At 56.4% G+C, this 23,535-nt stretch overlaps 1 protein-coding gene across 2 annotated transcripts; it reads left to right on the top strand.

The window, feature by feature from the left end:
• Positions 1-4,992: 4,992 nt before the first annotated feature.
• Positions 4,993-22,272, top strand: GPR108 (G protein-coupled receptor 108). 2 transcript variants are annotated; one of them, XM_084610647.1, is made up of 18 exons: positions 4,993-5,150; positions 8,165-8,284; positions 9,348-9,398; positions 9,995-10,077; positions 10,745-10,875; positions 11,896-11,978; positions 12,401-12,472; positions 13,078-13,179; positions 14,110-14,243; positions 14,379-14,454; positions 15,370-15,443; positions 16,023-16,140; positions 16,777-16,907; positions 17,551-17,594; positions 17,740-17,789; positions 17,908-17,991; positions 18,739-18,872; positions 20,417-22,272. In XM_084610647.1, exons 1-18 carry the CDS (start codon positions 5,037-5,039, stop codon positions 20,487-20,489), a joined length of 1,674 nt encoding a protein of 557 aa, XP_084466773.1. In that variant the 5' UTR covers positions 4,993-5,036; the 3' UTR covers positions 20,490-22,272. The 2 variants fall into 2 exon arrangements, with proteins under 2 accessions (XP_084466773.1, XP_084466774.1); XM_084610648.1 differs by having other exon boundaries at positions 12,404-12,472.
• Positions 22,273-23,535: the final 1,263 nt, after the last annotated feature.

A 23,535-nucleotide genomic window follows, 5' to 3' on the forward strand; every position in this document is an offset into this window, starting at 1 on the left:
ATACAGACATTTCACTGTCATATTAATCACCAGCATATCACCAGCTTTCATAAAAGACTGCCCTCGATACACTTTTATAGTACAATAATAGTGTATCTGACTCAATTGCTTATTATTCAGGGTTCAGACCCCCAATTGTCCCCCTGGGGTGTTTGGACTTTGATTGTCACAAAGGTCCTTCAGCAAAGACTCTTAAGCAAACTAAGCAGTCACAGGATAAGAGGGAAGATCCTCTCGCGGATCATTGACTGGTTAAAAGATGGGAAACAAAGGGAAGGAATAAATGGTCACTTTTCACAGTGGAGAGAGGGAAATAGTGGGCCAGGGAGCAGTACTGGGACCTGTGGTCTTCAGCATATTCATAAATGATCTGGAAAAAGGGGGTGAACAGTGAGGTGGCAAAATTTGCAGATGGCACAAAATTACTCAAGCTAGGTAAGCCCAAAGCTGATTGTGAAGTATTACAAAGGGATCTCACTGACTGGGCAAGAAAATGGCAGATTAAATTCAGCCTTGATAAGTTAAAAGTGATGCATGTTGGAAAATGAAATCCCAACTATATATAAAATGATGGGGTCTAAATTAGCTGTTACCATTTAAGAACGAGATCTTGGTATCATCAGGGATAGCTGACTGAAAAAATCTGAAATCTGCTTTATGTGTAGCCTCACTCAAAAAAGCAAACAGACTGTTAGGGACCATGAGGAAAGGGATAGAAAATGTCATAAAGCCACAATACAAATGATAGAGATTTCTAAAATCATTACTGGTGTGGAGAGAGTGAATAGGGAAGTGGCATTCACCTCATCACATAACACAAGAACTAAGGCTCAGCTGATGGAATTATTAGGCAGAAGGTTTAAACCAAAACAAGGAAGTACTCCTTCACACAACACACGGGCAGCCTGTGGAACTTGTTGCCAGGGGATGTTGTGAAGGCCAAAAGTCTAAATGGGTTCAGAAAAGAATGAGATACGTTCGTGGAGGACAGGTCCATCACTGGCTATTAGCCAAGATGGTCAGGGACCGAGCCCCATGCTCTGGGTGTCCCTAAACCTCCGACTGCCAGAAGCTGGGGCTGGATGACAGGAGATGGATCACTCCAAAATGCCCTGTTCTGTTCATTCCCTCTGAAGCATCTGGCACTGGCCACTGTCGGAAGACAGGATTCTGGGCTAGATGGACCATTGGGCTGACCCAGTATAGCCATTCTTATATCATTATGATCCCCCTACCCTTTTGATCCTAAACATAATTCAATGGGCTTATTTATGGGAATGGTTAAAGAGGGAGAGGAGTTTTTTTAGGTGGTGTGACAGAGTTAAATTAAACCTTAACTAGGTCTCTTGTCAACTGTCTGTAATGGGCCACTCTCTTACCACTTCAGAAGTTATTTTTCCTCCCTTGGTATCCCGCTGTTAATTGATTTCACTCGTTAGACTGACCTCACACTTGGTAAAGCAGCCCCACATCCTTTCATGTATTTATACCTGCTCCTGTATTTTCACTGCATGCATCTGATGAAGTGGGTTTTAGCTCACAAAAGCTTATGCCCAAATAAATTTGTTAGCCTCTAAAGTGCTACAAGGACTCCTCGTCGGTTTTGCTGATACAGACTAACACTCTGAAAGTGTACAGTGCTCACTTTATATTTATTTTTGATTACAACTATTTGCACTGTAAAAGAACAACAGAAATAGTATTTTTCAATTCACCTAATACAAGTACTGTCGTGCAATCTGTTTACCATGAAAGTTGAATTTACAAATGTAGAATTATGTAGAAAAAAACTGCATTCAAAAATAAAAACCATGTAAAATTTTAGAGCCTGCAAGTCCTACTTCTCGTTATGCCAATCACTCAGACAAACAAGTTTGTTTACATTTGCAGGAGATAAAACTACCCAGTTCTTGCTTACAATGTCACCTGACAGTGAGAACAGGCGTTCTCATGGCACAGTTGTAGCTGGAATCGCAAGATATTTATGTGCCAGATGCACTAATGATTCATATGTCCTTTCATGCTTCAGCTACCATTCCAGGGGACATGCGTCCATGTTGATGATGGGTTCTACTTGATAGCAGACCGACACATGGTCATTTTCATAATCTGAGTCAGATGCCACCAGCAGAAGGTTGATTTTCTTTTTTGGTGGTTCGGGTTCTGTAGTTTCTGCACTGGAGTGTTGCTCTTTTAAGACTTCTGAAAGCAAGCTCCACACCTCGTCCCTCTCAGATTTTGGAAGGCACTTCAGATTGTTGCCGGCACCCAGTGCCGAGAGGCTGGTGGCCATGCCCCAGTGTTCCCAACAAGATTCTTAAACTTTGGGTGGAGTGCTGCAGCTATCTTTAGAAATCTCACATAGAATCATAGAATATCAGGGATGGAAGGGACCTCAGGAGGTCATCTAGTCCAACCCCCTGCTCAAAGCAGGACCAATCCCCAAGTTTTGCCCCAGATCCTAAATGGCCCCCTCAAGGATTGAACTCACAACCCTGGGTTTAGCAGGCCAATACTCAAACCACTGAGCTATCCTTCTCCCCAATTGGTACATTGGTACCTTCTTTGCGTTTTGTGCAGTGAAAGTGTTCTTAAAATGAACAACATGTGCTGGGATATCACCCGAGACTGCTATAACATGAATGATATGGCAGAATGTGGGTAAAACAGAGCAGGAGGCGTACAATTCTCACCCAAGGAGTTCCGTCACAAATGTATTTAACACATTATTTTTTTAACGAGCGTCATCAGCATGAAAGCATGTCCTCTGGAATGATGGCCAAAGCAGGGTGGGGTGGGGCCTATAAATAGGGGCATAAGCAGCATGGGGTGGGGTCTTGGGGGAAGGGGTGGAGTGGGGGCGGAGCCAGAGGGAACACCCTCCAGCAGATTAAAAACTCAGCGTCTATAACATTTCCACATTTTCAAAACGAAAGTTTATTTTTTTTTAGTTCCAAGCAACGTCTCATTTTGAAATGTTCATGAATTCATGAGAGAACATGTAAAAATTATTTTTAAAAGGTCAACATTGGAACGAAACGCTCCTAAATTATCAAAGCAAACTGTTCTGATTGACTCAATGGCTCAATATTTTTCAGCTTATCCCAAGAATCTTCGAGATTTTGACTTTTCAACTTGATTCAAGATCGAGATGTGGAAAAGATTTCAAAATCTCAAACCCTTGCAGGACAGGTTCCCACCCAGCTCTAGCTCTGATCCCACCGGCTTTCAGCTCAGCACTGCTTTATTTCCATAACAAACGAGAGGAGTGTTGTCAAAGTGAGAAAGCTAAGATACTAGTCTTCATTTTAACCCCTTTCCTATCCCCACCCTACCTATCATCTCTTATATGTATCAACATATCACATCCACACCAAGTCCCTCCTCTTTCCAGAAATGATGGCAATGTCTTAAATGTTCATTTAAACTTTTCCCCCCACAAGCATCTTTGAGCATTCTCCAAGCATTTTCTCCTTCCAAGCCTTCCTTAAAATGCTTCTCTGCTGGGACACTCATAAAAAGCTTGATGGGGTAAGGCTACAGATTTGAGATTTTCACTGTTTTTCATGCTAATCAGTATCATTTTATTGTTTCCTTGTGTTCCCCTCACTAGACAGCTGTTTTTTTTATCACCTGCTGTCTTTTGTCTTGGTCTGTAAGCTCTTTGGAGCAGGGACGCTCTCCTTGTTATATGTTTGTACAGCACCAGCAAAATGTTGGGGGCCTCCCAGTGCTATTGCAAGACACCTAATAATCATGAAATAATTAAACGGGGTTAGGCAGAGGTGTTGGGCTGTAGTAGGAGGTGCTCTCTCCTATGACTCAGCTGGAAGTCAAGGCTCCAGTGTGCCGTGAGGAGGGTGTGGTGAAGATGCAGCTTTGAGACATAAAATTGCAGCGCCGAGCAACTGTGGTTATGAAAAAGCCCCTGCTATTTTCGCAAGTTGTGATGAAGTATTCATGTTCACAGTTCAGCTGGCTCCACCAGCGTCTATCCCAGGGCCTCAAAAGTTCTTTACTGGCATGTCTGTACTGAGCCTCAGAACCCCACCAGAAAGCCCCACCCCTCCCTTGGGAAATCTAATGGGAATTAGAATCCGGGGGTCCTGATTCCCAGCTTGCCACTGCTCTAACCACTAGACCAAACCTCCTCCTAGAACCAGGATAGAACCCAGGGGTCCTGGCTCCCAGCTCTAACTGCTAGACCACCCGAATCCATCCCAGAGCTGGGCCTAGAACCCAGGCGTCCTAGCTCCCAGGTGCACCCCTTTCCATTGTCTTAGAATTCAGGGCTTCTCAAACTTCATTGCACTGTGACCCCCTTCGGACAACAAAAATTACTACATGACCCCTGGGGCGGGGCGGGGGGAGCCAAAGCCTGAGCCCCACCACCCCAGGCAGGGGGGCTCAAACAGAATCCCCAGGGCTTCAGCCCCAGGCAGGGGGGGCCTGTAACCGGAGCCCCGGCACCCCGGGCTGAGGCTTTGGCCCCAAGCGGTGGGGCTCAAGCTGCAGCAAATCTAAGCCAGCCCCAGCCCCCCATTAGAACAGGGTCACGCCCCACAGCCTCTCTGCCCCCTGTAGCTGCCACACCCCACCCCAGAGGTGCCCACAAGGTAAAGGCCCCAGAGCATCCTGGGAATTGTAGTTCCAGCCAATGAGCTCCAGGAAGGGGAAGCCCTCTCTGGCTAGGCATCATGGGAAATATAGGGTTCCCCCTCGGGCTGATGGGAAATGTAGTTTCTAGCGCTAGGCATCATAGGAAATGGAGTTCCAGCCCAAGGCAGCATGGGAAACGCTGCCATTGGTGCGTTTCCCTGTCAGCCTCAAGGCCTGAGGGCGGGGATAACGGACGTCGCGCTTGTATTGGTTGACCTTCCCGGCAGGGGGCGGGTGCAAGTGACGAGCTGGGCGATGATTAGCGGCGAGGCGGGGTCGCGGCGCGCCGATTGGCGGACCCGGAGGCAGGCGGGGGGCGGAGTCTGAGTGGCCGGACCGGGACGGGACGAGGCGGGGCGGCCAGCCGGTGCCCAGGGATGTTCGGCCGGAGGCGGCGGGGGCCCGGGGCCTCGCGGGGGCTGGGGCGGCTCCTCCCGCTGCTGCTGCTGCTCGGGGGCGCCGCGGGCCGGATCCACCGCCTGGTGCTGACGGTGAGCGCGGCCTGGGGAGACCGGACCGGACCCGACCGGACCCGACCCTCCCCTTCCCAGGGATCAGACCGGACCGGACCCGACCCGACCCTCCTCCCCCCCTCCCAGGGATCAGACCCGACCCGACCCCCCCCCACCCCTCCCAGGGATCAGACCCGACCCCCCCCACCCCTCCCAGGGATCAGACCCGACCCGACCCCCCCCCCCCACCCCTCCCAGGGATCAGACCCGACCCGACCCCCCCCCCCACCCCTCCCAGGGATCAGACCCGACCCGACCCCCCCCCACCCCTCCCAGGGATCAGACCCGACCCGACCCCCCCCCCACCCCTCCCAGGGATCAGACCCGACCCGACCCCCCCCCCACCCCTCCCAGGGATCAGACCCGACCCGACCCCCCCCCACCCCTCCCAGGGATCAGACCCGACCCGACCCCCCCCCACCCCTCCCAGGGATCAGACCCGACCCGACCCCCCCCCCCCCCCTCCCAGGGATCAGACCCGACCCGACCCCCCCCCCCACCCCTCCCAGGGATCAGACCCGACCCGACCCCCCCCCCCACCCCTTCCAGGGATCAGACCCGACCCGACCCCCCCCCCCACCCCTCCCAGGGATCAGACCCGACCCGACCCCCCCCCCACCCCTCCCAGGGATCAGACCCGACCCGACCCCCCCCCCACCCCTCCCAGGGATCAGACCCGACCCGACCCCCCCCCCCCACCCCTCCCAGGGATCAGACCCGACCCGACCCCCCCCCCCCACCCCTCCCAGGGATCAGACCCGACCCGACCCCCCCCCCCCACCCCTCCCAGGGATCAGACCCGACCCGACCCCCCCCCCCACCCCTCCCAGGGATCAGACCCGACCCGACCCCCCCCCCCACCCCTCCCAGGGATCAGACCCGACCCGACCCCCCCCCCACCCCTCCCAGGGATCAGACCCGACCCGACCCCACCCCCCCACCCCCCAGGGATCAGACCCGACCCGACTGGACTGGGCTGACACCCCCCTCCCCCACGGATTGGTCCTACCCTACCCCCCACCCGGGATGAGACCAGCCCCTGAGCTGGGGACCCCTTCCCCTGGGACGGGACAGGACTGGACCCCCCCCTCGGATGGGGATCATAATCCCAGGATGGGACTTCCTGACCCTCAGGACTTGACCAACCCTATCCAACCCTGGGAAGGGACCGGCCTACCTTGGCTTTGGGGACTGCCCACAACCCACACCTGGCATGGGACTGACACCCCCCCCCTCAGGCTTTGAGCTGCCAGCTTCCCTTCCCCCCTCCCCCCCACTCTGAGGCCTCCCCTGCATGATCCCCCCCCCCTGCTTGCTGGGACTTGAATTACCCTTGGGAACACCCCCGGGAATCTCCCTGAGTCCTTCCTCTCTCCCTGACTTCCCTTGCCTTCTCCCCAGCACCTCATGATCCCCCCCCAGCCTCCATCTCTCCCCTCCTTGTCTCAGTTACACCTTCCCCATCGTCCACCTCGGCCCTTCCACAAACCCTCTCCCCTCCGCCACTCCTCCCCATGGCGCCTGGCCCTGACCAACTTCCCAGACCACCTCCTCCCTTGGTGACCCCTCACGCAGCAGCCCCTGGACTTCCAGGTGGAAATGCTCTGAGAACGCAGTGGTGGGGGAGTGGGGGTCTGGGTAACTGGGGGGGGGCCTGATGTGGACAAGGTCATTGGTGTTTGGGGGATCCCCAGATGGGGACTGGGGGGAGTCTGGAGCGGATCTGAGTTTGCAAGGTGTTGAGACAATGTCACATGGATACATGGGCTGCGGTTTGGGCAGCCCAATGTTTCCAGGGTGTGGAAGCCCAGAGAAGGAACGGGGGGTTGGACCCTCAGGCATGGGCGGCTGAGAAGGGTGTCAGCCAGACTTTCCAAGCTTTCTGTTTTATTTCAGTACGTTTATTTAGCAACTGAAATGCAAATAACACCGGGACACTAGATAACACAATTAAATGATCAGATGAACTCGTTGGCTACATGGGGGGTTGCTTTGTTTCCACATGTTCTGCTGGATGAAGACAGCGCCCTGCTCTCACCTTGTGTCCCACCCCTGGCCACCCTCCCCCATTCTACTCACCCAACACCTTATCTCCCCCCCCCCCCCGCCCATTTCCCCCAACCTGTTCTTCTCCCTCCTCTCCTCTAACACATCCCAGTCTGATCTCCTTGGGGCCGGAGATCTATTATTTTAATTACAAACGGGCCAGAGCTCCGGTCTAATGTTTGTGTGCGCTTGGAGGGGGTGCTGACGTCTGGGATTTGCTTTGCCTGCTTAACAGAGATTGGAGCTGGCTATGGATTCAGGTGTGAGCTTCCCTACGGGCTGGGAGGAGCGCTCAGTTCTCAGGCTTTGATTTAGGTGGCATCACAGCTGACTCCCTTCTCCGGGAGAAAAACATGGCTCAGATCCTGGGCTCAGTACCGCTCTGAGCCTGTCTGGTGCTGAGCAATGAACTCATCTTCTTTAAGCAGCTGTGTCTACGGGAGCAGCCCGTCGCTGTAGTATGTGGGCTGGGTTAGATTTGGTGCAGTCCCGTCCCTATGGGTCACCATATTGCCACATCCCAGGTGACTCCGTGTGACGAAATGGCGCTTGGCTGATGCAGACACGTGATCTGGATCCGAAACCCTCTAATCTCGCTCCTGCTCCAGCCTCTACCCCCCTGCGCCTCCGAAGTCACTTCCTCTTCTGAAGGGGAAGCAATTCTGATGCCTCTGCAGCTCTGGCAGTGAGATTAATCTGGCTCGCCAAGGGTGGAAGAGGCGTTCTGGGCCCCACCTCTCTGGCTGGCTGCACCAGAGTGACTTTAAAGGGCACCTTGAGGTGCTGCCCTCTGGCTGGAGGCTGCTGCGTGGGGCTGTCCCTTGTTTCCCATCCCTGACCCCTGGAGCCTTGGGAGTGGCGTGGAGCCCTGCCTTGTGTTCTGTTGCTGTTGTAAGCCAGTCTAATGGGCTTGGTGGTGTGATGGCTTCCTGCCTCGTCTATTTCAGGGCGAGAAGAGGGCTGACATCCATTTGAACACCTTTGGCTTCTACGCGAATGGCTCCCTGGAGGTGAACGTGAGCCGGCTGCATCTTGGCCTTGGCAGCGCCAAGCAGGAGAAGCCATGGGTAAGCGCAGCGGCTCTTCCCAGGAGGACTGCAGTCACATAATAGTTCATGGTGCATGCCAGGAAGCGAACCCCACCTCTCCCCGCCCGTGATTCCCAAGGGGACAGCAGGTGTGGGTGTGAATGGCGCTGCCCCAGGGTGGTTCACACCTGTGGGGCGCTCCTGCAATGAATCTAGCATTCTCTCCGCTGGGAGCAGAGATGGCTGGGTTGAGCTAAACTTTAGGTCTGAGACACCTGCTGTCCTGGGTTCCAATCAGGCAGAGGAAGAATGGCCCAGGTCCCTGGCCTACAACTGGGAGATCAGTTCTGTGCTCTGCCACCAACTTCCTATGTGACCTTGGGCAAGTCACTTAGATGGAGAATAGAGGCCCATTGAGATACTTCAAAAAAAAAAAAAGATGTTAACAGCACTTGGAAGGTTAAATACATGAAATATTGTGGGGTTGTGTGTGTGTGTGTGTGTGTGTGTGTGTAGGTCATTTAAGTACCTAAGATGGATCAGATTCCTGGCGCTAGCCTATACCCTCAGCCAGGCCAGCTGGGGGAGTGTTTTGTTTGTGGGGGGGTAGAGGAAACCACCTGAATAAGAGCCCGAGTTACCTCTGTGACTGCGGTGAAGACATACCCTAGAAGCAGCCAGCAGGGCTCCCCCTCCAAAGGGCTGTCCATAAAATTCATAATGCATTAGGGGCTGGGTGGGTCCTTAATTTGGCGGGTTTCAGTGTTCCAAGGGGTGGGTGGGTCTGAACACATTTTTTGAGAATGGTCAAGTAACTTATGGACTTCCCCCAACACTCAGTCCATCTGGTAAGAAATCCAAGTAGCCGGATACCTTCGGGCCTCCTGGAGTTGATCAGTGAGCTGGTCTGGAGGGCCGTAACTGTGTATCATGGGGCATCTTGATGCCCTGTATGGGAGACATCATGGCTGGCTGCCTCTTGGCAGAGTTTCTGTGCCCTGCCCCACCCGAGCCTTCCCCATCTGCGAAAGGCTTAGGGATTTGCCCCTTGCTAATGCAGAGAAGGGCTTGGTTATAACAGATGAATCCTTTCTCTTTCCAGGTCGGCTTCAGCTTGTCCAGGACGAGGATTCGCGAGGCCCTTTCCTACCCAGTGAGTTGCCATTCTCTGTGTGTGCATGCAGACTCTTCTGAGTTTGTTTGGGAAACGCTGGTGTTCTGGAGGGGGAGTCCTGCTCAATGGGTGATGTGTTGTTCTTGAGTGACCCCTTCTGGCTGATCCCCTGAGCAGCGGTAACTGGCTTCACCGCATGGAACCCAGATGGGTTCTCCAGGGCTAGGCTGTTGCAAAGGAATCCGGAAGGGGGAATGTCCGGAATCTGCCATCGGTTACCTCTGGGAGCCACTGGAAAGACTGGCTGTAGGGGAAGTGAATGTGAATCAGTCCCTTGGAGAGGCAGCAGGGTCTAGTGGGTAGAGCTCTGGACTGGAAGTTGATAGGACCTCAGTTCTATTCCCAGCTGTGCCACTGACCTGTTGAGTGTCACATCCCCTCCCTCCCTCCCTGTCTTTTGGCTATTTAGATTGTAAACACTCTGAGGCAGGGACTGTCTCTTACTACGTACAGCATCTTACACAGCAGGGCCCTGATTTGGGGCCTACTGTAAATCCAGATGGTGGTAATTAGTTAGCTTGTACATGTTTTTTTTTTTTGTCTGATCTGATGCGGGGCAGTTTTCCTCTCTGCAGGGGAAGGAATCTCATAACTGCACCTTGGAACAAAATGGAGCGGAGTCACGAATCCTCTTCCTCATCGACGTCAACCAGAAAAGGCAAGTGAAATTCTGTCTGCGCTTATGTATATTTCATTGGATTCCTCATCCGGCCTCCCGCTAAATCGACTGGAGCCGTTAACGGCAAGTTAGCCTAGTTCCTAGACTCTTCCGGGTCCAGGGATCAGAGCAGCCCCTAGCAAATATGCAGACAGCTCATGTCACCATCGCTGCCTGCAACCACCCCTGATATCAGGTGGTGTGTGAAAGAGGACTAGGATTAGACAGGGAATAAATAAGGAGATGTGATGGTGGTGTATAAATTAATGAGTGAATGGTAGACAGAAGATCAGTCAGGTGCTCCTACGTATCCTCTTGTTACAGGAGGTTACACAGTGAAATGGAAAAGGCAGCAGAAAAATTAAACTGCTACTTTTACTCTGAGCACTAGACCCTCCCAGCTGGGAGTAGAACCCAGGAGTCCTAGCTCCCAGTTATAACCACACTAGACCCCACGTCCCTCTCCCAGAGCTAGGAACAGAACCCAGGTGTCCTGGCTCCCAGTGACCTGAAACAGGAGGCATCCTTTAGTAGGGTGTGTTGGGAGAGCGACCCTTTGCATTACTGATCCCGCCCCCTCTCTCCACGTCCCTTCCGACTCTGGGGGGGTGAACCCATCTCCATTGTGTCACGCCCCCCGTACTGACGCTTGGTTCTGTCCTTTCAGGGTCCAAGTGCGGAAGCTGGGAGAGCAGAAGAAGCTGCAGATTTATTCCGGTCTGATCCCCGAGGTGCAGAATGGGGGCTCAGATCCGAAACCAGCCAACGATAGCAAGGCCCAGGCTGCTGCCAGTAAAGGTGAGGGAGACTGGAAGCGGCCTAGACGCCCAGGTCTTGCTGTCTCCTACTTGCCCGGCGTGAAGTAGCCTTCTCCATGCTGCTCAAGAAGGAGCTAGTTTTCTCCCTAATGAGAGCGCTGCAGTTAATTGCTTAACATGGCAGGTGCATCTGATCCCGCTAGCATTGCCCCATGCACTCAATATGTAACTCTGTGTGCTTCGGGGGTACCTTTGTTCCAAGGATCTCAAAGCACCAGGGGGAACATGGCCAGATTACAGATGTAGCGGGACCCCAGTGCTTGAAATGCAGCCATCTTTGGGGTGGAATGTGGCAGCTATGTAATAGACACCCAGCACTCGTGCTCGTGTTTAGGATAGGAAGTTGAGGCTACTACGGCAGCTAATGCCAAGGAGGCAGGTCATCGTTGTCGGAGTTGGCCCAACGGACGGCTGGAGTTAATGTCAAGTATCCCATAGTATGTACTGTATAATCATATTAGTCCTGTCCCAGCCACAGCTGCGATTGAGGCCCTATTGTGTTGGGTGCTGCATAGACACATAGTAAGAGACGGTCCCTGTCTTGGAGAGCTCCGTCTAAACAGACATGGGAAGGCTTTTCCCCAGGGTATAGATGGGGAAACTGAGGCATAGAGCTGGAGTGACTTGCCCAAGGTTGTGCAGAGCCAGCGATTGAACCCAGATCTCCTCCGTCACGGTGCAGTGCCGTAACCACAGCCGATCCCTCCTGTCTGGCGCTGGCTTGGAAGGGAGTGTGCCATCCGCTTGTTCGTTGGAGGTCTCTCCTCCGCGTAGTAACCCATCCTGACTCTGCTGAGCTTGTGGGATTGAACAGCTGCACAGCAAATGGGGCAAGCCAGCAAGGAGTCTGCCTGGTGCAAGGTGGCTTTTTGGGGAGCAGCTGATGCAAGGGCCTGAGAGGAGGTGGGGGGCAGGAGTGGCTCCCAGCCTGAGCCACGCCAGCAGGAGCTGGAGTTAACGCCATCTAGTCCTTGACGAAGGGGCGTGTTCGTTCTTCCAGGCACAGAAACACAGCAGGAAGTGCCTGGTAAAGGGCCCAATGCGGGAAGCCCCCAGAAGAAGACAGAGGGCGAAGCCAAGCAGGTACATGCCCTTCAGAGACTGAGCCTAGGGCGGTTCCCAGGCAGCTGTGCCAGGTCACTAGACTTCTGCTGGCACCTGCTGCCTCCCGATTCCAGCACCGTTCTCTCAGCAGAGCCCGGGGTGCCAACTGCCCGTTGTGGGACAGAGAGGCTGGGGAGAGGGGCAGGCTTTGGGGAATCGGGCTGGATGGGAAGCGGGGAGCGACAGAGTCCTGGTCGTTGCTTGCGGCGGTATGACAAGCAGCCCTCGCCCACGGACCAGCAGCTGGGAACTGTAGCACGGCTGAGCCGCTGGCGTGGTGGTAAGCCAGGCTCCAGGCGATCCCTGGGCAGAGTAAGCCCCACTCTTTCCTCCTCTCCCACGGGCGGCAGGGGACTCTCCAGCTCTGTGCACGTTGCTCCTTACTGGCCTTTCTTGTGCAGCAGGATTCCGGCCACAGAGTGGAAGATCTGGTCCTGGCTCTAGGGAACGTGAACGACTCCTACAACTTCAGCGTAAGTGTCGCCCGGCTGGATGGAGGAAGGGCCCTCCTGGAACAAGCCAACAGCTTGTGTTCTTCCCCTGTGTTTTTCCCCCCCGCCCCCAAGCTCAGACCTGTGGGCCCATCCGGCCTGGCATCTCCCCACCCTCACTTCCAAGGCAGGTCAGCCTGGCCCAACTATCCTGGTATCTGCTTCCCTGTAGCCTGTTCCCCTCTCCTCCCTGACACATCAGATCAAATAAGTGGCCTGGTCCAATGGCATCCCACCTCCTGCTGTGTGGGATGAGCCCCTTTGGTCAGTCTAGTCTGGTATCCCTGATCATTGCTGAATGGGGCTGGACCCAGCTGTCTCGCTACAAGGCCTGTCCTGGCCAGTGAGGGCTGCACACTGCTCCTTAGAACTGCTGCTGGGTTGACTTGCTCCCCGCCCTTCCTGGGCCAGAACGGGCTGCAGCCCAGAGAGGGAGGGGCAGAGCCCCTGGAGTCTTGACGTGTCTGTAATGGGAACTCCACTGAGCAGGGGGGATCCTCGGCCTGTCTCCTGCAACGAGTCAGGCTGGATACTTCCGATCAGAGCCCTGACCGGTAACTCGGGTCTCTCCCCCTCTGTCTTTGCAGTTCCACGTAGTGATTGGCTCGGAGGCGGAAGGTCTGTACAACCTCAACTTTCACAACTGCCACAACAGAGCCCCGGCAAACCAGATGCCTTACGACATCACCGTGAGTGTGCATTTGGGGGACGGTAGCCCCCCCCCCCCCCCCCCCCCCGTGGAGGCACTAGAGTTCTGATCCTCTGCTACAGACTTCCCCTCTCTGCCTCCGGGCGGATTAGAAAGCAGAGTAAAGCACTGGGACTGGGACTCAGGAGACCTGGGTCCTATTCCCTGAGTGAGCCACTTTCCCCCCCCCACCCCCCGTGCCTCAGTTTCCCCATCTGTAAAATGGGGATAATGACACTGACCTCTGCGAAGTGCTTTGAGATATGTGGCTAGAAAGTGCTATATGAGCTAGATATTTGTATTGCTGTAGTGGCTAGGAGCCCCAGTCCCGGCCCAGGACCCTCCTGTGCTCGGCAATGTACAGACACAGAACGCAAAGCCAGTCCCTGCCCCAAAGACCTGACCACCTAAGTAGAAGCCCAGGCTGCTCAGATTCCCTACACTGAGCCCCAAACGCTTGTCCTGCTGCCATCGACAGGATGAATGGGCCATGAGGGGTCCTTACGGGGCTGTGGAGTACAAGTGCCTGGGATTTGAACCCAGGTCATCAGTGTTCCAATTCAGGGCTTTATCCGCCAGGCACGGCAAGTCTAGAGCAAACTGCGGGCACGCCACGCATTTCCAAAGCCACAGCACGCGGCGGGGTTTGTCATACATCCTTGGTCTGTGTTTGTTGCTCCCAGTCCCATCTAGCCTCCTGTTGCGCCCCTGCTATGGGAGATCAGACCAGCTAGCCCCTCTGGCCTGGTATCCCCCCCTGCATGTTGGATCAGATCAGTGGTCCATCCAGTGTTTCCCCCACCACTCCAGACCAAAGCAAGGGGCCCCTCTAGCCTGGTGCTCCCCTGCCACCCTGGATCAGACCTCCTGGCGGTGGCATCTCCCCCAGCCATAGCTCCCACTCTGCACTGACTCCGTCTCTGCTTTGCAGGTGATGATCCGGGAGAAGAACCCGGACGGGTACCTGTCGGCTGCCGAGATCCCCCTCATCAAACTCTACCTGGTCATGTCCGCCTGCTTCCTGGCCGCGGCCACCGTGTGGGTCTACTTCCTCTGCCAGCACAAGTGAGCCCCGCCCCTCTGGTCGACTGTGTCCACACTGCTTTTCCCGGGCAGGCAGCCTTCTCTCTGTTGTACCCCACCCTGCCCTGCCACGGAGCCGCCATGGGCACCCACCTGATTGTGTCTCTCTACCTGCAGGTTCAGCGTGTTCAAAATCCACTGGCTTATGGCCGCCTTAGCGTATACCAAGGCCCTTTCTCTCCTCTTTCACAGTGTAAGTAGACAGCTACGCCAATGCAGGTGGGCCCAGGGACAAAGGGCTTGAGAGACCTGGGCGCGAGCCATTGGCCTGCTGGCTGATTTCAGGCAAGCTGCTCCTCTGTGCCTCAGTTTCCCCATCTATGAAATGGGAATGATGCTGCCAACCCTCCTTTGTAAAGTGCTTTGAGACCCATAGATGAAAAGCAATCTGTGAGCTAGGTGTTTGTAGTACGGTTGCTCTTACGAACCCCAGTCATGGACCACGACCCCATTGTGTTAGGTCTGGGACACGCACAGAAAGCTGGTAGAGCCTGGTGTTATTGGACAGCAGCCATACCTGGGTTCACTGCAGTCGGGCTCCCGCTGACCCCCATGAGCCTCGGCCTCAGCCTAGTTGAGGTGTCCCTGTCTAAGAGGTGACATGTGCCCAGGGCCTGCTGGCTCAGGGGATTGGGTAGAGGAAGACGCTAGCCTGTAAGGTGTTAGCCTGAATCCAGCGCCCCTCGAAAAGCTTCGGGGCAAACTGAACATGATGGCCTGCCTGGTCCCAGGGTCCTCTCTGCTCTCAGCGCGCTGGCCGGGACAGTGTCCCCCTCCCTCCCTCTAAGCCTGGGTCACCCCTGCTAAGAATCTCTGACCCTTCTCGGGGAAGGGCTGGTCTATCCCCAAGACGACAATGGTGTCTCTCTGGCATGCGGGGCTGAGACCCGTTGGACTCCTCTTGTGCACTGGCTGCCCGACAGCTGTCTCGCGATGGCTGTTACCCGGCCGGGACACGGAGGTGAATGGCTCCGAGTCCCCTCGGCTTTGCCACCAGCTCCCTAACAAGCAGATGGCCTTTGGGTGGCTGTGGTGGGCGCTCTCCCAGCCTGTCTAGCCTGAATCGGGAGGCTCCAACTGAGACCCCGTTCTCTGTCCTCTCTCTCAGATCAACTACTATTTCATTAACACCGAGGGTCACCCGATCGAGAGCTTAGCCGTCATGTACTTCGTGACCCACCTGTAAGTTCAGAGCGTCCGGTTACGGGGCCTACGCAGAGGGGACATCGATAGCCCAGCATCACGGCTGGCTCCGGGGGTGGGGGCCCTGGGGGAGCCACTGGATAATGGGGGAGCTTGCAAGTATTGTAGTCCCAGTTTCTCCCACCAGGGGGCACTGGCTGGGGGTGGTGCTTGCCACCACTGGGAGGGTTGCTGGGGAGGTCTCGCTACCACAGTCCACCCAGCATGAGGGGCCCTGGAGGGTGTCGTAGGACACTGACTGCTTGGAGCTGATAATTGCAGGGGATGGTGTAGGAGGGCTGGCTGTGGGCGGAGCTTTTAGCCACTCCAATCGCAGCCTCTTCCTGTAGGGGGCGCTGTATAGAGCAGGGCAGGAGCGCTGCCTGTGGGGGAAGCTCCTGGATACTGCAGTTCCAGCCTCTCCCAGCAGGGGGCGCTGTGAGGAGCAGGGGCAGTTGCGCGGGGGAGGGGGGCGTGTCCCGGTTTCTTCAGTCCCACAGCCCCTCTGTGGCTCGCCCTGGGCCCGCCCTGCCTCCCAGAACAGGGCGCCCGCCTGAGTTGCCTCTGGGTCCCTTGCAGGCTGAAGGGCGCCCTGCTCTTCATCACCATCGCGCTGATTGGGACAGGCTGGGCCTTCATCAAGTACATCCTGTCGGACAAAGAGAAGAAGCTCTTTGTGATCGTCATCCCCTTGCAGGTGAGAGGCGCGACGGCTGGGGAGGAGGGGAGCTGCCACTTCTGTGGGCGGCTGCCTCCTCGCCATTCTGCCTTAAAAGCCAGAGCTGTGCTGGGTGGGGACATGGGGCTGGAGTCGGGGTGGGGTCGCTTACGTCCACCCTGAGGTGCCCCCTCCCCACCTCCTAGGGACACCGTAGCCGGATCTGTCCGGGCTCATTTTGGACTCCCGGTGCTGAAAGCGAACGATTTGGGCAAGCGATTCCCTCGGTGAAGCCCCGTTGGCTCATGGACAGAGCCCTGGGCTGGACCTTGGGGGATGTGGGGTCTGCTACCCGCTCCGCCCCTTGTCAGCTGGGTGACTTCAGCCAAGTTGCCTCCCCACCCCCCCCTTGTGCCTCAGTTTCCCCATGTGCGAGATAGGGATGATGGTACTGCCCTTCCTTGTGGAAGCGCTTGGAGATCTTCAGATGAAAAGGGCTAAATAAGAGCCAGGTGGTAGCACCCTGCTCTGCCCTGGCGTTTCGGCAAGCGGGGGGAAGATACAGGGCCCACGCTGGGGTGGCAGGTGTTTGGGCAGCGACGGCTAGTGCCCGCCTGCAGGATGCCCATCTGGGGCTGCGAAGTCCCTTCACCACCCGCCTTTCCCATTGCGCAGGTGCTGGCAAACGTCGCTTACATTATCATCGAGTCCTCGGAGGAGGGCAGCAGTGACTACGCCTCCTGGAAGCAGATCCTCTTCCTGGTGGACCTGCTCTGCTGCGGGGCCATCCTCTTCCCCGTGGTGTGGTAAGAGCCGGGGGGGGGGTTCTGCCCCGGAGCCCATCTCAGCAGCACTACTGCCTTGGGTTGGGAACCTGCCAGGTCTCGCAAGCTAAGCTGGGTCAATGCTTGGATGGGAAATGGAGGAAAACTGCAGGGTGGGGGGTCTGTAGGGGGCTCTCTCCCAAGTCAGCTGTGACCCTGATGCTGCTGTACTGCAGGATGAGGGGGTTAGTAGGGGGTGATCTCCCCTTGGAGTCAGCGCTGACCCCACGGTGCTACGGGGGACTGTCATGGGAGGTATTGTCATGTCCGTCTCTCTGGGGTCATGGTGGTGCCAATCACTCTCCACCCCCCATACGTCCCCATGGGAAGTGTCCGGTGCAGAGGGGCATCCCGGCTTTGTGCACTAACCTGGGTGCCCGACACAGTGCTGGGGGACCATTGAAGGCTTTGTGGGGTGGGGTGAAGGGTGCAAATCTTCCCACAATCCCATGGGAGTCATTGCTTTGGCTTGGCCACGTCCCCACGGAGGTGATCTCTGCATCCTGCCCCTGTGAGCCATGGGCCCAGCAGGCTCGTCTGCTCCAGGCCGGTGGAGTTGCCCCTGGGAAAGGCAACTCCAGAGCCGAGGGCGGGAACCGCTGAGCATCTGTTGGTCCATCCACAGGTCCATCCGCCACCTCCAGGAGGCCTCCAGCACAGATGGCAAAGGTGAGTCCATCTTGGCTTCCTCCGGAGAAACCCAGCTGCTCCCTCCACCCCCTTGCTCTGGGGGGGACTCTGTCCCCCTCCGTCCCCCCCAATGTGGAACCTGCTTCCAGTGCCGTTTGACAAACTCCCCTTGTTTTATTTCCAGCTGCCACAAACCTGGCGAAACTGAAGCTTTTCAGACATTACTACGTCATGGTAGGTGCCCACAGCCCTGGCTCCTCTCTCAGGGACACTGGCAGCATCAGCACTGTGTGCGTGACGGGACCGGGACCCTGCCGTGGCCTCAGTCGCTCTCTCTCTCCCCCTCTTCCAGGTCGTGTGTTACATTTACTTCTCCCGCGTCATTGCCATCCTGCTCAAATTCACCGTCCCCTTCCAGTGGCAGTGGCTCTATGAGGTGAGGCTGAGGAGGGGGGGTGGGGTGGGAGGCAGGATTCCTGGGTTCTATTCCTAGCAATGTCACTGATCCATTCTAAGATCCTTATTGGCAAGACGGGGGACATCTCCCGCCCTCCCAGCTGGGCTCTGGACGTGAGTGGTGGCGAAGTGCTTTGAGATCCATTGGTGAGATGCTGTATTGTAAAGACGTGTATTATAGGCCGAGTTTTCTTGCCTCTGGACTGGAAGTGGCGACTGGGGATCTGCAATGCAGGTGCCTCTGACTGGTCCCCAGCCTTTGCTTACCCTGCAATCCACCCAGCTGGGACTGTGAGCTGGTGCTAAGTAGACGTCTGCTGGGCCAGTAGTTGGCTAGGAGACCACCAAGGAGAGCCCAGCTGCTTCGGGAGATGCTGTGAGCTGCAGCACTCTTCCCACTGGCTACTGCAGCCGGCTGGTGCTAGGGGGCGCTATGCTGCACTCGGTCAGATTTCATGTAAATCCAAGGGTCTGAGATAGCTGCAGACGTTTCAACAGCCCCCCTTTCCCAGGTCAGTTTCCTTCCCAAATTCCAGGGTGGGCAATACACATTCAGGCCTCGTTGTTGTTTTTTCCCTATCACTCATTGTGTGATTCTTCCCTTCCCGTCCTAAACTGTTGCTGTGTGCTGTTATGTCCCACCCCAGAGCCAGCTGCATCAACAGCAGCTGCACTGATCTTGGACTCCAATCGCTAGGCCTAAGGACCCTTCTTTCCTTCCTTGCAGCTCCTGGTCGAAGTATCCACCTTGGTTTTCTTCATCCTAACGGGATACAAGTTCCGCCCGGCTTCGAACAACCCTTATCTACAGCTGCCCCAAGAGGATGAGGAAGAGGGGGAGGAACTGCAGATGAATCAGGTGTAAGCAGCTGGATCTCTGGGTGGGGCGGGGAAGTCGGGCTCATTCCCAGTGCTACTGGGGCTGGTGTAGACTGTGAGCAGGGAAACTCACCCATCTTGTCTCTCTAACATCCTGGGACCAACAGGGCTATACCCAGTTTGCATACATGGAATAGCTATTTGGGCCTGAGTTATGCTCATTCAGTTTCCCACCTGTGTGTGAACCTGATGAGTAGGCTTGGCAGAATTCGATGTTTATGGTTTTTATCATTTTGATGGATAATATCAATATTTATTTTAAAATATTCCCCCCCCCCATTTTTATCATTTTTCAATTTTCACAAGGAAACTAGAAGAGGATCCGGCAAGGGGGCAGACAATAATTAGCTAATGACAGTGGCCATTGAAATTGTCCGTTAAAGTTTTAAACACCAATTGGCAGTGTTCCATGGCAATATGTACCAAGTAAATAGCCTTCGATCAAACACTGAGGTCTCAAGTTGCATTTTTCTTACTTTGCCTCTCAGTTATGAATGGAAATATTTGTGTGTGTGTGTGGATGTTGGGTGAGATCCACCTTCCACATTTACCAGTAAAAATCAAATCCTTCCAAGCTCACTGGTGGAGGTCAGACTAGATCAGTGGTTTTCAACTCTTTTTCTGGCAACCCATTTGAAGAAAATTGTTGTTGCCCGTGACGCAACAGAGCTGGGAATGAGGCGTTCAGGGTGTGGGAGGGGCCTCTGGGCTGGGGCAGGGAGTTGGGGTGCAGGAGAGGGTCAGGGCTGTGGGGGCAGGCTCTGGTGCGGGGCTGGGGATGAAGGGTTTGGGGTGCCAAAGGGGCTCCGGGTTTCGTGGGAGGCTCAGGGCTGGGGCAGGGGATTGGGGCATGGGCTTACTTCCGGTGGCTCCCAGTCCGTGGCACAGCTTGGGTGCAGAGGCAGGCTTCCCGTGCTGCACCCCGGAAGTGGCCAGAAGGTCCGGCTCCTAGGCGGAGGCACGCAAGTGGCGCTGCATGGCTCTCGCCCACAGGCACCTCCCCCCCATACTCCCATTGGCCGGGAACTGGCCAATGGGTCCGTTCCCGGCCAATGGGAGTGCGGAGCCAGTACTTGGGGCAGGGACAGCGCACGGAGCCCTGTGGTCCCCCTGCCTACAAGCCGGACCTGCTGCTGGCCGCTTCTGGGGCGCAGCGTGGTGTCGGAACAGGTAGGGACTACTGGCTTTTACTGGCCGGCTGCCAGGGTCCCTGGGAGCTGAGCAAGGCGACCCAGTGCCTTGCATTCCGCAACCCGAACTTTGAAAACCACTGGACTAGATCTCGAGGGTCCCGTCTGACCTTCAAGTCTGAGTCCTCTTGCTCCTGCTCCACAGCACCCTCTGTTGCTTGTCCGGGGAAGTTCCAGGTGTTAGGTGTAGCGGGTGTTACTGCTTTCCATAAGGGAGGGAACTTATCCCTGCAGTTCCAGGAGCTGCAGGACCCTTGCTAGGGCTGTAGAGGAAGCACCCAGGTCTGATCCATCCCATCTGAGTCTGGGGTCGTCTGTCTCGCTTTCTCTCTGCAGGGTCACAGAAGTCGGCGTCCATGAGGGTCTCTCCAAGCTGAAGAAGAGCAGGGTTGCCCGTGAGGCAGTGTGAGGCCTATCCACCCAGACTGTTGCTCGCGCTCGGACCCTGGGGAGGCCGCCGGGTCCCACCCTGTGGCCTGGCCGAAGACTCCCAAGTGGGACAGAGAAATCTGGGGGTTTGTGTTGAATTCCTGCCTCTCTGCTCCCCTGCCCCACCTTGTGGCAGTGCTGAGAACTGCATGGTCCCGTGCAATTCCAGCCGCTGTTCCCAGAACCAGGCCTGTTCTCCAGACTGCAAGAAGATCAGACGAACTCTGGATGGCTGGGGGCTGCTGTCTCTTGTACGGGGCTGCGGGGGGGGGACTTTGGCCAAGCTCTGCTCTTCTCCTGCAAGAGCGGTTTCCAGACCCACTTCCTGATCCGTGCATCCCTGCTGCTGGCTTAGATGCATCCTCCACCAGCAGCCCCCATCCTCACCAGCTCTCCCACCCCCTTCTCCTTCACTCCATTGACTAGCTGGGGCCAAGCAGCAAAGGTGGAGCTGGCCTTAAGCACCAACATCTGGCTGGGGTCAAAGAGGTCCTGTACCACTGGGGTGAGGCGATAGATGGTTCCAGGGCGGAGGAGAAGTAGTGGCTATCTTCAGCTGAGGCCAAGAGCTCCCCAACCCCACTACATGCTGGTGGTGCTGAGCAATAGGCCAGGATCTAGACAACAACTGAGCAGTGACGCTTGGCTTTCGCTCGTCGGGATCTCTGTGTGGTACCCGGTTAGCTGTGGGCCATGGTTTTCACTCGAGCATTGGTGGTCCCTCCTTCCTGGGAGAAGCAGGTTTTCAGGGGCATGCTGCTCCTGGCTTCTTGCTAGACCCTGTCGGGTGGTAGGTTCAGGTGTGATTCTCACACCAGCTGGGCCTGCAGGGCTTGCGTCTTGGTTGCCTCTCTGTGACTCCAGCGTGCTCGCCTGCCGCGTCTGTCTGCTCTGCCTGTCTCCCCAGGAGCTGAGATTGGAGCTGGCTTCCTTCCTGCTCAGACCCCAGCGCTAGATCCTGCCCTTGGTTACCTGTGCAGCTAGGTGGAAACGGGGGTTCCACCCTTAAAGGGAATGAGCAGGGGAGAACCCAGCTTCATTTAGCTCCCAGCCTGCCCCTGTGAGCTGGGGTAACCAACCTCCTCCTCCCGTGGAACAAACCTCTTTAACCCCAGACACAGAGTAGGTGGGACCCGCTCATGCACAAGGCCTGTACCCCTGCTGGGATTGGCCCAGCACCCCTGAAACAGCAGGCCCTTAGCTGCTGTGCACCAGGCCAGAGGCAGGAGCTAACAGTGTGAGGCCACGGAGGAGTTTGGGACCCGGCCCCTGCTTGTGACACTACTGGAGTTCAGGCCAGCGTAGAACAGCCAGCGTCCTGATCCTCAACGCAGGCTCTGTCTGCATTTATGCGACCTGCTCGGTGGCTGCAATGGGGGGGAGGGGGCCTCCCCACAAGGGAGATCCTACTGCCGGGGTGCCACCACCCTCTCTCTGGCTGCCTCTGTTCTCTACCGAATAACTCTGCCCTTGGCTGTGATGCCCTTGTAAGTGCGGGCTCAACACCTCTCCTCCCCCCCGATTTAAATTCCTCATTATTTCTGGGAACTGTGATTATCACACTCCTAACCCCTGGGTGGATCCCCATTGTCTCAGCAGGGTTGGGTCAATATGCCCACGTGGTAAGGAGTTCCTTGGCTTAATTGTAACTTTCTGCACAGCCTGGCGCGGGAGGTCTCTGGCTTTGTCTTAGGGGAGTGGGCTCTGTGTATAGAGGGCAAAGCCCTGCATTCCATGCTGGTGTATAAATGGCCCTTTCCGTATCTTGGCTCTGGCTTATTCATTTGGGTAAAACAGCTGCTCTAAGATTGAGGCTTTTCGAGCATGGCGCGCGTGACGGTGGGGGCCTGCCCGGTGCGAAGTGTCGTGACTTGATCCTAAAGCAGTGTTCATCCTAACGCACGTGGTATCCAGTTCTGAGCTGGGCTCTAGGGCGGAAGGACCTGATCCTGATCCATCAGCCCTGGGGCCTGCGTGGGCATGAGGGCTGAAGGCTCAGCCCCTGCCTCCATTGCAGAGGCATGGATCAGCGTTCACGTCACGCTCCCCGTCAGTACCCGGCTCCGGCCGGAGCAGCTCCTGATCCAACCAGCGGATCAACTTCGGCATGCGGCATGTTGCGTCTGTGCTAGGAAGAAGATTGCCCTGCTAACGCTGGAAGCTATTTGACTGACATGGGCAGGCCTTAGGTCGGGCGGGCAAACATTTTGGCCTGAGGGCCACATCGGGTTTCCAAAATTGTATGGAGGGCCGGTTAGGGGAGGCTGTGCCTCCCCAAACAGCCAGGCACGGCTTGGGCCCCAGTCCCTATCCATCCACCCCCCCCGCTTCTCACCCTGACGGGCCCCCAGGCCTTCTGCCCCATCCAACCTGCCCTGTTCCCTGACTGCCCCACCTCCGATCCCCCACCTGCTTGCCTCCTGCTGCCCCCTCCAAACCCCCCCCTCCCTCCTGACTACCCCCCCCGGACCCCTGCCCCCATTGAACCCCCTTGGTCCCTGGCCTCTGACCGCCCCGACCGCTATCCACACCCCCGGCCCTGCCCACCCCGCAAACTCCCCTGCGCTCTAGCCGACCCCCCCTGCCCCCTTACTGCGTTGCCTGGAGCACCGGTGGCTGGTGATGGTACCACCACTCGCCGTGCAGCACAGAGCACCAGGTCAGACCAGGGCTCGCGGCCCGCCTGCCCCGAGCACTAAGCTGGTGGTGTAGTGAGCTGAGGCTGCGGAGGAGGGGCCGGGGGCTCGGGGGGGGGCAGGAGGGTCCCACAGGCGGGATGTGGCCCCCCCCCCCGCCTTAGGTGATGCTTGTTTGGATGCAGTGGTGCTGGACCAGAGAACACAAGGCTGCCGCTGGGGTGCAATGGAAGCAATTGATTATACATTGGGCCTATAGCCCTGCAGGATCAGCACGGTCTAGGACGTCCAGCGTCCACCCCAGCACAGCCCCCATTGCGGGTTACGGCCCTGAGGCCTCCAATCCTGGAGCTGGGTTAGTGCTCAGGCTCTCAGCTCTGCCCCCTCCCC

The sequence above is a fragment of the Lepidochelys olivacea genome, assembly GCF_965140295.1.
Source record: "Lepidochelys olivacea isolate rLepOli2 genome assembly, chromosome: 20".
Taxonomy (NCBI): domain Eukaryota; kingdom Metazoa; phylum Chordata; order Testudines; family Cheloniidae; genus Lepidochelys; species Lepidochelys olivacea.

What these genes read in the sequence shown, in the direction of transcription:
- GPR108 (XM_084610647.1), top strand. Translation starts at nt 5,037, where the DNA reads ATGTTCGGCCGGAGGCGGCGGGGGCCCGGGGCCTCGCGGGGGCTGGGG. An exon ending in TACTTCCTCTGCCAGCACAA is followed by an intron (nt 14,244 to 14,378) that starts GTGAGCCCCGCC and finishes CTCTACCTGCAG; the next exon opens with GTTCAGCGTGTTCAAAATCC. An exon ending in AGTGGCAGTGGCTCTATGAG is followed by an intron (nt 17,992 to 18,738) that starts GTGAGGCTGAGG and finishes CCTTCCTTGCAG; the next exon opens with CTCCTGGTCGAAGTATCCAC.